This window comes from Lepidochelys olivacea, assembly GCF_965140295.1.
Source record: "Lepidochelys olivacea isolate rLepOli2 genome assembly, chromosome: 16".
Lineage (NCBI taxonomy): Eukaryota > Metazoa > Chordata > Testudines > Cheloniidae > Lepidochelys > Lepidochelys olivacea.
The window spans coordinates 26,556,373-26,573,454 of NC_140426.1; the positions used below are offsets into that span (position 1 = coordinate 26,556,373).

At 44.7% G+C, this 17,082-nt stretch overlaps 1 protein-coding gene across 7 annotated transcripts in view; it reads left to right on the forward strand.

Annotated features, from left to right (window-relative positions):
* PBX3 (PBX homeobox 3) overlaps positions 1-17,082 on the forward strand; it is a 168,542-nt gene that overhangs the window by 47,626 nt on the left and 103,834 nt on the right. Inside the window, exon 1 of one of the 7 annotated variants that reach the window (XM_084649719.1) lies at positions 2,563-2,635. The exons of the other annotated variants lie outside the window; for them this stretch is intronic. Within the exon in view, the coding sequence (XP_084505845.1) occupies positions 2,602-2,635 (34 nt within the window). The 5' untranslated portion in view covers positions 2,563-2,601. Of the gene's footprint in view, positions 1-2,562; positions 2,636-17,082 lie in introns of those variants that run through there. 7 annotated transcript variants of the gene reach the window in all.

Consider the following 17,082-nt stretch of genomic DNA (forward strand, 5'->3'; position numbering starts at 1 on the left):
ATTGCTAGCAGTCCTATTGCATCATCTTCTGCCGGGCAGGCAAGCGATGAGGATGGCTAGCAGTCCTATTGTACCATCTTCTGCCGAGCAGCCATGAGATGTGGATGGCATGCAGTCCTTCTGCACCGTCTGCTGCCAGCCAAAGATGTAAAAGATAGAGTGTATGAAAACAAGAAATAGACCAGATTTGTTTTGTACTCATTTGCAAATCCCCCCCCCCCCATCTAGGGGACTCATTCCTCTAGGTCACACTGCAGTCACTCACAGAGAAGGTGCAGCGAGGTAAATCTAGCCATATATCAATCAGAGGCCAGACTAACCTCCTTGTTCCAATAAGAACAATAACTTAGGTGCACCATTTCTTATTGGAACCCTCCGTGAAGTCCTGCCTGAAATACTCCTTGATGTAAAGCCACCCCCTTTGTTGATTTTAACTCCCTGTAAGCCAAGCCTGTAAGCCGTGTCGTCAGTCGCCCCTCCCTGCGTCAGAGCAACGGCAAACAATCGTGCATCTGAGTTGAGAGTGCTGTCCAGAGCAGTCACAATGGAGCTCTCTGGGATAGCTCATGGAGGCCAATACCGTCGAATTGTGTCCACAGTACCCCAAATTTGACCCGGCAAGGCCGATTTAAGCGCTAAACCACTTGTCAGGGGTGGAGTAAGGAAATCGATTTTAAGAGCCCTTTAAGTCGAAATAAAGGGCTTCATCGTGTGGACGGGTGCAGGTTTACATCGATTTAATGCTGCTAAATTCGAGCTAAAGTCCTAGTGTAGACCAGGGCTGAAAAAGACTTAGAGACATGGTGGATAATCAGCTGAATGTGAGATTCCAGTGCAATACAGTGACCACAAGGTCTAATTCGATCGTTGGCTATATAAACGGGAATCTGAAGTAGGAGCAGGGAGGTTATATTACCTCTGTATGAGGCAGTGGTGCAACTTTCCAGTGTCCATAATTCAAGCAGGGTGGCGATAAATTGAAGAGGGTTCAGAGAAGAGCCATGAGACTGATTAAAGGATTAGCAAACCTGCCTGATAGTGAGAGACTTGAGCTTAACAAAGAGAGGGTTAAGGGGTGACTTGCTCATAATGTATAAGTAACTCTTTGGGGAACAAAAATTTGATAATGGGCTCTTCAATCTAGCAGAAAAAAGGTATAACAAGATCTAGAAGTTGAAACTAGACAAATTCAGACTTGAAATCAGGTACAAATTGTTAACAATAAGGGTAACTAACCACTGGAACAATTTATGAAAGATTGGGGTGGACTTTCCATCACATACAATTTTTAAATCAAAACTGGATGTTTTTTCTAAAAGGTGTGTTCTAGTTCAAACAGGAAATTCAGGGAATTCCTATGGCCTGTGTGCTGCAGGAGCTCAGACTAGATCACATTCTGGCTTTATAATGCACGAAACTATCATTACGTAAATAAATAAATGGATGTGGTACTGCTAAAAAATATGAATAGCCCTGAGTATTAGTGGGAATGAACAGAATTAGCCCCAGGAGAAGGGAACTGTGTTTGAATTTCCCTATTTTAAAAAAAAAATTCTCTCACTCTTCGAGATCACATATCAGCTTCTTGAAGGACATGAATTGTTCTAACAGGTTTGTTTGGCAATCCCTGCTCTGCTGTAAAGTCAGTGGTATGCAGGATCTGGGATTCCATAGTATCTGAGTATGTCTTGCAAAACACGTTTTAACTGTGGCATCTTCACAATACTTACAAAATCCTGTTTTTTAAAATTGTCAGTGTTTTTTCCCTCCCCAAACCTGTAGCATCTGGCAGTAGAAAAGTACAGTAGGACTGGCTGGCACCATGGTGCAGAGCATCGAAGAATTCCATATTGTGACAACACATCAAAATAAATTGCTGTCAACAGACCAAAACACCAAGTGCTGTGATTCTATCTGACGTGTGAAGACTCAGACAGGCTGTCTTGACAAGTTGTGGTGGAGCACCTGCAATTGGCAGAAGACAGTGATATAAATCTGATTTGCCTGATATGCAGCACCTAGATATAGTTAATGTGGGTGACAATAACTCTGCGTAAAATTTTCAAGACACAGATCTGATTTTTTGTGCTGTTTTTTCCCCTCTCTGATAATAGTTCTGCTTCCATTCTCTTCTCAGGGCTTGCCTGGAAATAATTGTGAATAATAAACTGTATTTTAAAAATGTAATAACAAATTTAGGTTTGATTCAACTTCTTTTTAGTATTAAAAAGGCAGTCTCCCTCTCAGCTGCTCAAGGCAAAAGATATGCAGTGAAATTTTTTTTAAACTAATAATAATAAAAAACAGAATGGAGGTTGTATTAATTTCCTAACTTCAGCCAAAATATTGAAAATAGTAGGTTAAAAGTCATGAGTTACAATAAATCTTCCCTGAACTGTATGCCATTTTAAGCTTCTAGATGAGGAAAAAATCATTGACTAGGTGGTTAATTTTTACCTTTCGTTACCAATAAATGGTGATTCTTTACTTCAGCAGCATATCTCACAGCTCATTTACAAATGTGTAAAACATTTCTTGACTCCAGAGTTTAATTATTGGAACTTAACGCTATCTGCCCTGTTTCAGCCCGTACTTACAAACATGAACGTGGTATATTTCATCCTGACGCTGGCAGGTACTAGAAAACAATAATGCATATATAGATTTGACTTTCTATCTATCATTTTCCCATATGCATATCTGAAGTCTTGAGATTTGAAACCTTTTTGTGTGCAGCTGTGGAAAACAACTTTGGGTATCATGGCTCCTGTCAAAATCAAACAAGCAGAAGAATAACTTTCTTGCTGGGGCTTTTTGCTTTCATGGCTAAAACAATCTGCTTCACGTAGTTTCGAGTTTATTAGATGTACCCTGTGGCCAATTCCCAAAGTAGACTCCTGTGGCAAAATGTTGTTGTTCGGATTTGAGTACCCCATGACAAATGGATTTTAGTATACAGGGTGGGAACCGTCCTTCCATAAGTATAGAAATCTGCTTAATTTCCGATAGTCTCAAACTGTGGCTCTCCTGTTTCTGTTTCCTGTCCAGATCATTAGATATTGTGTTCAAAGAGTGAAATTAAAAAAAAAAAAAGTCCATTTATTCCGTTACTGTCGCTTGTATTAGTGGAAAATCTGGGGCTATGATGTAACAGATCAAAAATCTTGCAAGATGTTCAGAAACTGCTAACCTGGAGAACTTTGGAAAACCTCACTGTCCACTCTGAAAAGCTTTAAGGGTAGAAAAGAGGTTTTTGAAATTACCATTTGTTCTTGTCTGTATTGTTATTTTATCCCTTAAAGGCTGCTAATGAGAAATAGAGCCTCATTATGATTTTAAGGATGAGAAAGGAAGGCTTTTAATTAATGATATGTAAATGGTCTTGAATTGATTATGTTAGAATATCAAGAGAGATGGGTAGAAGCTGTGGTGTAATATATTTTAATTAAGAATTAATTAAAAATGATGGCAATTTCATAAAGCCTCACAGAAAATAGTAGAATTTACTTTCTGTCAGGAGTAAATTAGCCAGTGATTAAATAAAAGGCCTGCATTAATAGTGGAGTTATTTTTAAACTGAGCTATGAAGAATTGTTTAATTTTCCCTAAATAAGTGAAATAAGAATGTAATATTTGCAAATGAGCTTTGTAAATGATGGCAGAAAGCAAACTTAGTGTTCTTCCCCTTTTGCACTCTCCCTATGTCATGGAGATCTTTGCAGCGTGATTTCTTTTTTCATGGCAGACTGTAGAGGTGCAGTGTTTTTAAAGGAAATGGCTTCACGCGATCCAGACACAATTAGTACAGTTGTATGGTTAGTGTGAGTGGTTGGCACTGGGCGCACGAGAGAGCTCTCCCTCGCAGTAGCTGGAGCAGAATCACTTCTGCCTGAGTTCTGTCCTTCCAGCCCTGTGTTGCACACTTCCCAGCTACCCTGCGGGGTAGGGGAGACTCCTACTGTATAAAACCAAGGGCTGGGGAAACCATATGAATCTGACATTCAAGGGAAAACCCATTCACATGAGATTATTTTCTATGGTTCCTTCCTTCCTTTTTTGTCCCTCTCTTTCTCCAGTAACCCCCATCTGTATGTTTCCAGGGCTTTATTAGTCCTAGTACCAATTCTTTTCTGTGGCGAGCAGGTGAACTTTACTGTAAATTCCCTGATAATGAGCCGTATGGTTGTAGCACACCTGTTCAGTAACTCCCTGTGTGTCTGTCTGGATGCTCACCCATCACTATGGAATCAAAATACTAGTGAAGAGAGATGCTTTGTCATCAAGATTGAAAGCTGCTCAGGCAGAGCCCAGTTGATTTCTAGTCTCGATTCCTTTATCTTCTCAGCCTCAGCCACACATGGCTCCAGCTATGCACTGGAAGATTTTGTTTCTCAAATAATCTGGAAAGTTACTGGCTATAGTTCTGATTCTGCAAACCTTAGTCATGTGAATAAGATGAGCCTGATCAGAACCTACGTGCTGGGGTCATCTCTGTGCCAATCTGTCTGCCATTTCTCTTTGTAAAATCATTCTCTAGTGCTTTGAAAAGATTTTGTTTGGCCAAACAGAATAAAGTTGTTTCTATCAGATTCATTTTCAAGCTTAGCAGTTATCCAAGCCCACAACTCAGACTGCTGGGGGGAGTAGACAGATAGAGACAAGCGAGCACCAGCTGGAGAGAGGCGAGCATTCTAACTGATGCCCTATTTAACAAAGAAAAGACCAGTAGCTGTGAAGTTTTCCACATGCATTTACACACATCTGCTCTACTGTCAATCTCTTCTCCGCATGGCTACGGCCTCCCTCCGCCACCCCACGTGGGGTGATGGGTGCCTTGCTGTGAACGTGAACCCGGCTCAGCTGTGAACCCAGGCCGTTCAGCTCTGGGAAATAGGCATATCCACAACAAAAAGGGTGAAAAAAGTTCAGCACTTAGGTTTTTTTTGAGGTCTGTGGGTGGCTCTGGCCAAGCAGCAGCAGTTGCTGCATGTTATGTGGGCTCCATGCACTTGTGTATGTTATTCAGTAAATGGGTTTCATGTACTTGTTTAGTCTGCTATTCAATAAAGAGCATTACCATAGCAACTGCTCCATCACATGGTATACACTCATGCTGTCTCTGAGATAAAGAGCACATTTTAAGCAGCATATTCTTAATGCCCATGTCCCAATATGCATGTTTTGATTTTTGTGATAAGCAATCAGGCCTTCTCAGTGTCTCCCAAACCCTGTGCATCTAGAGTGATTTCTTTTTTCTTCATCTTTTTCATTTGTAGATGCTCATGTGCAAATAATGAAATATTGGTTAGTTCAAGACACAGTATGTACATTGTGTCAATGAGATGTAGGAGTTTTTTGTGTTGGGAACTTAGGAGCTTCCATATTCTTGGTGCATCTGGATCAGCATTGTTCTTTCAGCAATGCCTGATGCTTCAGAGGAACCTGAAATTGCTCCTGTATTGTGCACTGATTTGAGAGGACAGTCCTTCTAGGGAGGGTATGTTTGGTAGCTTCTCAGAGGTTAAATATGTCCCCACTGTGATGTGCCTTCTCTCACTGGCCTGTGAGATTGGGTGTTTGGTGGTTGGTCTCAAATCCCAGTCTCCTACATGGCAGCACACCATGCTGTGGCTATCCCATAGGGCCAGCTAAAAGCAGCCTGCTTCACCAATACATCCAAATGGGTAAAGCAGCGCAGAACAGATTTTACTACGAGGCAGTGCCAACCAATGCTTTGGTTAAGGGTCTGCTTGTTTCTTGGTCATAAACTGCTTAGTATCCGGATTTTAATGTGTAGCAAATAAATGAACATCATAGACTGTGGAGTGGGGAAAGTGTAGCTGTGGAGAAATAACGTGTAAACGTCTGCTTCCCTTTACAACAGGAGGTTTGACTGTGCCCCATTTTGGCACCGGCTCTGGAATTTGTTTTCTAAAATATGAGTAACTGAGAAAGTTCTTCACAACTCACTGCCCAGCCTTGGAAGAAAGGCTGCCAAAGTATGTGAGACCATAAGAAATGTTGTTAAATTGAGTAAAAGCCCATTGGAGCATCAGGGTGCATTCCCTTTTAAGTACTCTGTTCCCCACATGATGGTATCTAATTGTTTCTTGAATGATCTTGGTGTTTCCGCCTCACTAAACTTGCCTGCTAGGCTATTCCACATTCTCTGCATGAAAAAAGGGCTTCCCAACTTAGCCTCTAAATGTGTTTCCTAGTTTCATTTATGCCTTGTCTTTTTGAGGTCTAAATTTCAATGTGTTTAATGATTTTCTCAGATATTTGGAATGTTTTCTGCTCGTGCTTTTAACCTGTAGTTTAATCAGGAGTGAGCGTGGTACCGTGTTTGTTTGCGGTATTCCCTTAACACCAGCATAGGTCCGTCCTGCTGTCCAAGTCCGCTTACGCTGTGGTGCTCCATGTAGTTGGTGAAGGCCATAAAACACAATCATGGTAATATCAACTCAGACCAATACTTCAGGTATCTTATAACACATCTCATTGGGAACATGATTTCTCCAGTGCTTCTATGTCTCATAGTGATTAGCTCAGCGAACCCCGCCAGTGTACAAACACACAAATCTGAATGGTTTCAGAGTAGCAGCCGTGTTAGTCTGTATTCGCAAAAAGAACAGGAGGACTTGTGGCACCTTAGAGACGAACAAATTTATTTGAGCATAAGCTTTCGTGAGCTACAGCTCACTTCATCGGATGCATTCGATGAAGTGAGCTGTAGCTCACGAAATCTTATGCGCAAATAAATTTGTTCGTCTCCAAGGTGCCACAAGTCCTCCTTTTCTTTTTACAAATCTGAATGAAGCCTGGATTGCAGTATTTTACATTAAAGGCTGGAGGTGTACGTTGTTTGATGGGTTTGTGAAGAATTCTGGGCCTGGTCAATAGCCCATGGAAGTCAGTGGAAAGACTCCCACTAGCTTCAATGGGCTTTGGATCAGGCCTGTTGTTCTCAGAAGACAACGTGCATCTGATCCTCAAAGCATGTCTGTCCCTTGTCGTGCTCCTCATCTTTCAGTGGCCATGATGGGCCCATGGCACAAAGCAGCAGCATCAGAGTACTCGGGTAATAAGACTTTTTCTCTCAGGTTTAGTAGTTTGTCATACATGTAGGAACCTGCTGGGCTGTGGGGGTGCCTTGTCCTCTTTACCGGACTCCCCTACGTGGCGTATTACATACAGAATGTTGATGCCATGGTGGTAAACCGTCTACTCTTCTGAACAAAGGAGGGAAGAATTAGTATTCCTTTCAATTACCCAACCATCTGAATTACTTGCCCAATATTCAGGTTTGCTATTAGCTGCCCAAGTCATTTGGAGATCTGCCAAACAGACCTTGGGACCATCTTTTCAGCTGGAAAACAAACAGGAAAACCTGATCACAAATGCACCACAGTGCTTCCCCAAACATCAGCTATACCCTAGGATCACACGCTGCTGCTAGGGGATGAGGAACCGGGAACTTGGGGAGGGGAAGGGTGGAATAACACTGTGCAGACCAGCTCTTGCATCCCTTTCTGTTGTCATGCAGTTGTAATGGGTGTTGGGCCTGTGGAAAGGGGAAGGGAAGTAGGTTCTTATACCATTGGGCTCTGAGTGATGATGCCAGTGTTCCTTTAAAATACTCATCCGACAGTGCTGGAGACATGGGCTTGCTCTCCTGGACATGCGCTGCATTCTGAGCTTGGATCACTAGTGGCATTTGGTACTGTGATAACAGGGGCACCATTAGGATAAAGGCATATCCTCTCAGACTGGCTTAGTGCAAGTTTGGGTCCAAAGAGAGGTCGAGGGTGGACTCTAGTACCAGTCTCAGGGATGGCAGCAATTCTCTCTCTTTTCAGGTCTGAGTCATTTTCGCTTGGTTGCCATTCAGCGTGGTACGAGGGGGAGAGCTGTGCAGTGTAGATTCTGAAAAGTCCAGTTAAAAAACCCCAAATGCATGAAAAGATTATGGGCCGACTTCTAGAGAAAGGAGCATACAAGTGCACTCCTGCAAACCAGGAACTGGCAGCAGGTGGCCACCCAGATCCTGGCTGGCCCACGTGAAAAACACGGAGAGGCCATTCCACATCCCCTCCCCGGCAGGATACACAGAAAGACATCACAGGGCGTGGCTTGTGGAGCAGGGCCATGGGCCACATGTTTATTTGCATGTCTCCCCTGCCCCTTGCTACGGACTCAAAGTAGGAATGGAGTGCTCAGTGGAGCTGCTCACGCCAGGATCCAGGGGCACATTACCATGGCTTTTGTAGCAGGTCTGTTCCCCTATCTGTGAGGTATTTACATCACTTCCCCTGCATACTGGCCAGTGTACAGTATGTGTGTGTGGATCTTATTCGCTGGTTCTTGCCTCATGGAGCGAGAGGTCCCTAGGCTCCCATCCACAGTCCCAAAACACAGAGCGCTTTATTGTAAAAACGTCCTTGATCAATCAAATGCCCCAAACACCTACACTGATTTGTAGCTAGGACAAGATCTGACAGGAGAAGCTCAAGTCTTCCAGTTGCATAAGATGAAGAAAAAAAAAACCTACCCAACTGGTTTATGTTACCTAGAGTGAAGTACAAGCCACAAATGGCTAATAAAGATTTGTCATAACAGAGGCCCTATAAGCAGAAGGAAAGTAATAGTTTACGGCTCTTGTGCTATCTGGCACCATTCATTAGTGTAGTCTGTGCTAGTAATAAAATTTTACAGGTTGATCATTTAAATGCAAGGTTAGAAATAAACTTGATGATCCAACTGGAAAAGTAACAGGGACTGGTCAGTCTGTCTCTCCCCGCCTTCCCCCCCAATATCAATATATCAAGTGACATTAGACAAAACACACCAGCTTAGGCTATAGTTAAACAGTTTACTCATAGTGAGAGGTTATTGATCACTAGGGCTTCAAACCCAATACGGAGTTGGCAATACGGGGTGGGAGGAAAGGAAGTGTGCATTGTAGTTGTGGGAAAGCAGAGTTGCTGCATAATTCTAACAAGCATTCCTCATTTTTGTTTGCTCTTTTATTAAAAGTGCCCTGAACCCTTTGATGTGATAGAGAAAATCAGCAACACAGGTCTCCCTGGTTGTTCAAGGATAAGCAGCAAACTTGCTTCCTACACCTATCTTGATCAGTGAGAAAATGTCTGGTATCGAAACCACATGGAGCGAGTGTAGCTGTAGGGTGATCCCTTGAGAGCCTGTTTGATTGGAGCTGGGAGTTCTGTATTGAAAGAGGAGGGAGACAGACAGGTTGTTTGAAAAAATTCCCTTTAGACCAAACGTTTATGTTGGAGCTGAGCTACAAACACCCCCCATGTAAGAAGTGCACCTTTATCAGTTTTCTAGGTAAAATGCTGTCCTTTAGAATATAATGTGTACCCCGCCTAGTTAATCCTTTGGTCATATCTTTCTGCAGCTCATTAGCATTAATTGTGCACCCAGTACTGTTGTTATCAAGCTAATTAAGCTTTATGCTTTCAATACCAGGCTTTGTTTTTCTTTAACCCCTTTCTTCTTGTTTCTTTTGGAAGCAATCCTGCAAGGTGCTGATACCAGGCAGGATTGTGCCGGTCTGTGTGGGTGTAACTGGGGAGAGGTCAGGTGATTTTGCATCACTTGGTTCTTGGTACAATGGGTACAGATTGCAGGTTGGTAAATGGTGTGTTTTGAGCGGATTATACAGTCAGTGAGGAAAGGGGACGAATCCCCACTCAGACCTCTGGGAGTCTCATTTAAACCTGCCTACTACAGCAGGTTGCTCTGATATGAAAGGCAGAGCCAATCCCTGTTCGCAATCTTCCATAGGCAGTGCACCATTTGCTGAGCAATCTCAACATTTACGTTAGTAATTAGGGGATGTTTAATTAAACATTCGGCGTGTGTCATCTGCAAGTTTTGGTGTAAGGATATAACACACGTTAAACATTAATATAAGGGTAATTTTGGCTGGTTCAACAGCTTGCTTTTAAGTTTTCTATTGACAGCCAAACTATTGGGTTTAATGCCAAGCTTCATGTTGCAGCTTATCTTTCCTTCATTAAAATTAAAATTTGAGCAACAACACAGAAATATCTTGTAGTTGTCCTGGAAGAGGAGAAGCAGAAGCTCAAGCGATGGTTGTTTAATATGATTATAATTGGAGAGTTAAAGCCTTGTGATCTATTTGCAGACTGGGTCGGAGCTGGCGCTGCTGTGTGGCAGCCGAGCCCCAGGTGCCTGGCCAAGCATCCCTTGCCGACATCTGGAACCAGTTGCAATACATCACTGTCAAAACTGCTTTCTCGACGTATCTGCATTTACACATTAGTTACCCACGCAGCACTCATCAAAAAAGCTGAACAATCTTGACATGGTGTCCCTTGTGGGACTGCAAAGGTGAGCTGAAGTTGGGAGGCAGTGTCTCGCGTCACTGTCTGCTGCGCTTTTACAACAGGAAGCCTGATTAAAACTGAAAGGAAAAATTTATCCTCAGCTTCTGCTTTGTATCATTTTTGCCTACATAAAGGATATGTTGGTTCACATGGAACATCTATAATATGGGCCTTCAGATGCATTTAGTACTCATTGTTTGTTTCTACTGTGGAGTAATACTGCACTGGACGGGGCAATTGGGAGGAACTGTTCTGGGGTGTCTTGGAGTCTTTTATTAGTGGAAGAATTTCCTTCCAGCTTGTTTTTCGCTATTTATCTTTTAGGAGATGTTTTTAATTTTAGAACTTGTCTGTGCTTTATTCAGGTTTGCACTCAAGGGACTGATACACTGGGGATGAAGGGAGATTATCTAAATGGGGGTATTACAAAATTAGCCAATATTTGTCACTGCATTGAAATTAACAACACTGACATCTGCCAGTAATGAGAATGGAAAGGAAACCTGACTGAAGATTTGCACAAGTGGGCTACTAGTTAGAAGCTATATTTGAGGAGCAGAAATCATCAAATGAATTTCCTATATAATATAAATTAACTGCTTTAGAAAGTTCCTCTTTAGAGCAAGGGTTCGTCAGGGGTATAATGTGAAATATTGATTTTATTTATCTGTGCATTTGAAAATGTCCCTGTTGGTCCACTCACATGTGCATTTACAATACAGACATCAGGGTCTTGGGTAAGGCTACAATTTAGGTGTGGATATTTTTAGTATATTTCATGGCAAAGGTCTGGGGAAAAATTGTAGCCATGGAAGGAACACCAACTAATGTAGTTTTCACTCCATCAACGTGCACGGAGTCCAGTGGGGGAACTGAAAGGTGAGGCCTGGGTGGGGCAGCTGGAGAACAAGCCCCTCCCACACTCACTCTGCAGTGGCAGCTCCTGGGCCCAGCTTTCCGCTCCAGGGATGCAACCTGGCACACAGGATCACAGCACCACTCAGGCCCCATTTACAGAGGGAAGGACGGGCCACGCTAGGTCGCATTGCCACTCAGTCTGGGGGCCTAATCACATGGGTTTTTTTCAGGCATTTCTAAGATTTCATGGACTTCATTCAAATTCATTATTTCCATGCCCACTGTGACCTCCGTGACAGAACTGCAGCCCAAGCTAAACCAGAGCTAATGTGTGCAAACTAAATAACTCCTCTAAGAAACCACCACACTTGGGCAGGCTCTGGGGGACCAGCTGGGGAGCCAGGTCTAGAGCTGGGGGGTCTCTTGCGGAGGATGCTTGCATCAGCCTCACCACATTCAAATCCGGGGCCTGCCAGCGTAGTGTCCCAACTTGCAGCGGGTGCACCACGTGGCAAGGCTTACCCAGGCCCTCTGATGGGGAAGGGCTGGTTGCTGGTTGTCAGGGGTCGTTTCAGAGCACACTGCAGTGGTGCAATGTGGAGGTCACAGAGGGCTGGGGAACTGAGGCCCATAGCCTACAGCAACGGTCAGAACCTCCCTGCCAGCTGCAGCTGCAAATAAAGCACCATTGGCCACTTCTGCTTTCTAGGCATCCACAGCCAGCTCAGGATTAAATGGGATCCCAAGGCAGCAGAAGTCAGGCATGGACCGAGGAGACAGTCGCCAGCTCTGCGAGCCCCAGCTTGCGTTACCTCCGTCTTATTGGGGCCAAGCTTCAGGCAGCTAGCTCTCATCCGAGCCCCAATTCCTGCACCGCACCACCCGTGCCTGATGAAAGGTGGATGCAGAACTGTATAAGTAGGGGCATAGCGAGCAGATCGAGGGACGTGATCGTTCCCCTCTATTCGACATTGGTGAGGCCTCATCTGGAGTACTGTGTCCAGTTTTGGGCCCCACACTTCAAGAAGGATGTGGATAAATTGGAGAGAGTCCAGCGAAGGGCAACAAAAATGATTAGGGGACTGGAACACATGAGTTATGAGGAGAGGCTGAGGGAGCTGGGATTGTTTAGCCTGCAGGCAGAAGAGAAGAATGAGGGGGGATTTGATAGCTGCTTTCAACTACCTGAAAGGGGGTTCCAAAGAGGATGGCTCTAGACTGTTCTCAATGGTAGCAGATGACAGAACGAGGAGTAATGGTCTCAAGTTGCAGTGGGGGAGGTTTAGATTGGATATTAGGAAAAACTTTTTCACTAGGAGGGTGGTGAAACACTGGAATGCGTTACCTAGGGAGGTGGTAGAATCTCCTTCCTTAGAGGTTTTTAAGGTCAGGCTTGACAAAGCCCTGGCTGGGATGATTTAACTGGGAATTGGTCCTGCTTCGAGCAGGGGGTTGGACTAGATGACCTTCAGGGGTCCCTTCCAACCCTGATATTCTATGATTCTATGAGTGTCAGCAGCATCCTGATGCCACTGCTACCCTAACATGCCTCTCTCTCACATGCGGGGGGTGTAATGGGAAGAAACCCTGTGATTCTCACAGGAGCCAGCCCTTGGGGCAGGTTAGCAATGGCCCAATATTAAGCTCTGGGTCCTGTCAGAGACTGAGGAGCAGAACCACAGAGAGACAGGAAATGCCTTCTCCATGCATGGATATTTATTTTACTTAGCTTACTGACAGGCATTCCATAGCACCCCATGGTTCCTGAGTGTCTAGGTTGGTACTTTCTACACAACTTATCACTGGAAACCAAACACAGAGCTATAAGAACAGGGAAAGTACTACAGATGCTATTTTCTGGGGTTACTCCCAGCTTTTCTTCATGCTCATTCATCACATCTACCCTAGTGTGAAGGAGAAAGTGCCCTGCCTAGGGGTGGAAGGGTCCTCATGGTGCTGTGAATGTCCCTTTCTGAAGGCCCTGACCAGAATCCACTTTAAATCCACGCTGTGTCTCTGCCGGTGAATCACCACCCCCCTGTGTCCAGCTGAGAATGCGCTGTCCAGCACATCCAGCTGAGCACAGGTGTGTGATTTTGTATGTACCATCTAGCCCAATGAACAATTGTTTTCCTAGTGCAGAGAGTGCGGGAAGGTTCATCTTTTCTTGACCTGCTGCTCACAAACCGGGTAGAATTAGTGGGGGAAGCAAAAGTGGATGGGAATCTGGGAGGCAGTGACCATGAGTTGGTTGAGTTCAGGATCCTGACGCAGGGAAGAAAGGTAAGCAGCAGGATACGGACCCTGGACTTCAGGAAAGCAGACTTCGACTCCCTCAGGGAACGGATGGCCAGGATCCCCTGGGGGACTAACATGAAGGGGAAAGGAGTCCAGGAGAGCTGGCTGTATTTCAAGGAATCCCTGTTGAGGTTACAGGGACAAACCATTCCAATGAGTCGAAAGAATAGTAAATATGGCAGGCGACCAGCTTGGCTTAATGGTGAAATCCTAGAGGATCTTAAACATAAAAAAGAAGCTTACAAGAAGTGGAAGGTTGGACATATGACCAGGGAAGAGTATAAAAATATTGCTCGGGCATGTAGGAATGATATCAGGAGGGCCAAATCGCACCTGGAGCTGCAGCTAGCCAGAGATGTTAAGAGTAACAAGAAGGGTTTCTTCAGGTATGTTGGCAACAAGAAGAAAGCCAAGGAAAGTGTGGGCCCCTTACTGAATGAGGGAGGCAACCTAGTGACAGAGGATGTGGAAAAAGCTAATGTACTCAATGCTTTTTTTGCCTCTGTTTTCACTAACAAGGTCAGCTCCCAGACTGCTGCGCTGGGCATCACAAAATGGGGAAGAGATGGCCAGCCCTCTGTGGAGATAGAGGTGGTTAGGGACTATTTAGAAAAGCTGGATGTGCACAAGTCCATGGGGCCGGACGAGTTGCATCCGAGAGTGCTGAAGGAATTGGCAGCTGTGATTGCAGAGCCATTGGCCATTATCTTTGAAAACTCGTGGCGAACGGGGGAAGTCCCGGATGACTGGAAAAAGGCTAATGTAGTGCCAATCTTTAAAAAAGGGAAGAAGGAGGATCCTGGGAACTACAGGCCAGTCAGCCTCACCTCAGTCCCTGGAAAAATCATGGAGCAGGTCCTCAAAGAATCAATCCTGAAGCACTTGCATGAGAGGAAGGTGATCAGGAACAGCCAGCATGGATTCACCAAGGGAAGGTCATGCCTGACTAATCTAATCGCCTTTTATGATGAGATTACTGGTTCTGTGGATGAAGGGAAAGCAGTGGATGTATTGTTTCTTGACTTTAGCAAAGCTTTTGACACGGTCTCCCACAGTATTCTTGTCAGCAAGTTAAGGAAGTATGGGCTGGATGAATGCACTATAAGGTGGGTAGAAAGCTGGCTAGATTGTTGGGCTCAACGGGTAGTGATCAATGGCTCCATGTCTAGTTGGCAGCCGGTATCAAGTGGAGTGCCCCAAGGGTCGGTCCTGGGGCTGGTTTTGTTCAATATCTTCATAAATGATCTGGAGGATGGTGTGGATTGCACTCTCAGCAAATTTGCGGATGATACTAAACTGGGAGGAGTGGTAGATACGCTGGAGGGGAGGGATAGGATACAGAAGGACCTAGATAAATTGGAGGATTGGGCCAAAAGAAATCTGATGAGGTTCAATAAGGATAAGTGCAGGGTCCTGCACTTAGGATGGAAGAATCCAATGCACCGCTACAGACTAGGGACCGAATGGCTAGGCAGCAGTTCTGCGGAAAAGGACCTAGGGGTGACAGTGGACGAGAAGGTGGATATGAGTCAGCAGTGTGCCCTTGTTGCCAAGAAGGCCAATGGCATTTTGGGATGTATAAGTAGGGGCATAGCGAGCAGATCAAGGGACGTGATCGTTCCCCTCTATTCGACATTGGTGAGGCCTCATCTGGAGTACTGTGTCCAGTTTTGGGCCCCACACTACAAGAAGGATGTGGATAAATTGGAGAGAGTCTAGCGAAGGGCAACACAAATGATTAGGGGTCTAGAACACATGACTTATGAGGAGAGGCTGAGTGAACTGGGATTGTTTAGCCTGCAGAAGAGAAGAATGAGGGGGGATTTGATAGCTGCTGTTAACTACCTGAAAGTGGGTTCCAAAGTGGATGGCTCTGGTCTGTTCTCAATGGTAGCAGATGACAGAACGAGGAGTAATGGTCTCAAGTTGCAGTGGGGGAGGTTTAGATTGGATATTCGGAAAAACTGTTTCACTAAGAGGGTGGTGAAACACTGGAATGCGTTACCTAGGTAGGTGGTAGAATCTCCTTCCTTAGAGGTTTTTAAGGTCAGGCTTGACAAAGCCCTGGCTGGGATGATTTAACTGGGAATTGGTCCTGCTTCGAGCAGGGGGTTGGACTAGATGACCTTCTGGGGTCCCTTCCAACCCTGATATTCTATGATTCTATGATCTCCAGTTACTTTCTACACAGAGACAAAGCCCACCACTTTCTGCCTCTGCAGGTGTTGATATTGCTCACTCATGGTCCCCAGGTCAGGGCCATCCTCTGGGGTTCAATGTATAATGTAAAAATCTGTTAATGAAGTTAATGTGGAGACCAAGTCCCTCTGTTTAGAATAATGCCTCCAGTTCTGTATCGAGCTTTGTCCTGTCCTCTGCTGGCTTTCCCAACAGTTTAGGCTAGCAGTCTCAGAGCTGGCCACTGCTGACTTCTATTCCCAGTATGATAAAAGACTCCAGAGGACTTTGAATGGAAGAGTCTTCCCATGGAGAGTTTCCCTAGCCTAGATGGTGCTGCCTCTTTCAGGCGTTGGTTAAAAAATCCACAAGCGCCAATCCAGATTCTCCCTCGCACTCTGAAATTGGGACAGTCCACTCAAAACTTTTGCTGCTAGTGGTATTTGTGTGTCAATGTGCATTTTGTGTTTCAATAGTTTCTGCTGGAACTGCATTATGTATCTAGAAGTTCTGTTCTGTCATGCACCTGGCTTGGAAGATTTGGGGGTATTGGTGGGGGGGGATGGAGAGTGTGTGTGTTGCGCATGCATGGCGGGTGGGAGAGGGTGGGTATATGCATGATGATATGGCCTCCAACGCTCTGTTTTTGTGGCTCTTGTTCCAGTATCTATATGGGGGTAGAAGTAATTCTTTCCTTGACACTTAAGCCAAGCACTGTTACCAGTATGCATTCCTTCTTTTCAACCCTTCCATTGGTCTAGAGTCGGAATACAGTAGGGGATCCAGCAGGTAGCACTGGTACCAGACAGATGGCAGCACAAACCAGGCTACCAGGAGACTTTTTAGACCCAGAGAACACTTTCTGAGCCCTGAGTCTTTTACCCTATCAAGCTGTCATTCCTAACATCTCCCCCTAAGTAAAATACCAGCTGTGGGACTGTTCTACAATTCCCATGGTGCACACAGGAATTGTCCTAGGGCTGTCCTATTGAAATGGGAAAGTCACAGAACAGTGAAGATGCGCCATGCATAATTGCGGCCCATTCCTGCAGCTGGCACTTAAAATGTGTCTCAGAAATATTTTCACCAATTGGGAAGCCTTTGAAATCAATAGAAATTTTTCCCAAGTTGGAGATTTTCTTTGAAAGTTTTGGGAACTCCCATTTTTTCTTCTAAAGGCCTGCTTGACAGGCAACATCACCATGCAGATGAGATCCACAGTGTTCTTCTGCGACCATGGAGATGGGTTATTTGTTTTGTACTTGATTTGTGATTTGTACTTTGATTTGTGTGGCCACCATGTCCTGCCATGTCAGTTGTATTGATATGGATTACAGGGAAAAAACCACGCCCATCCCCCACTTTTCGCTGG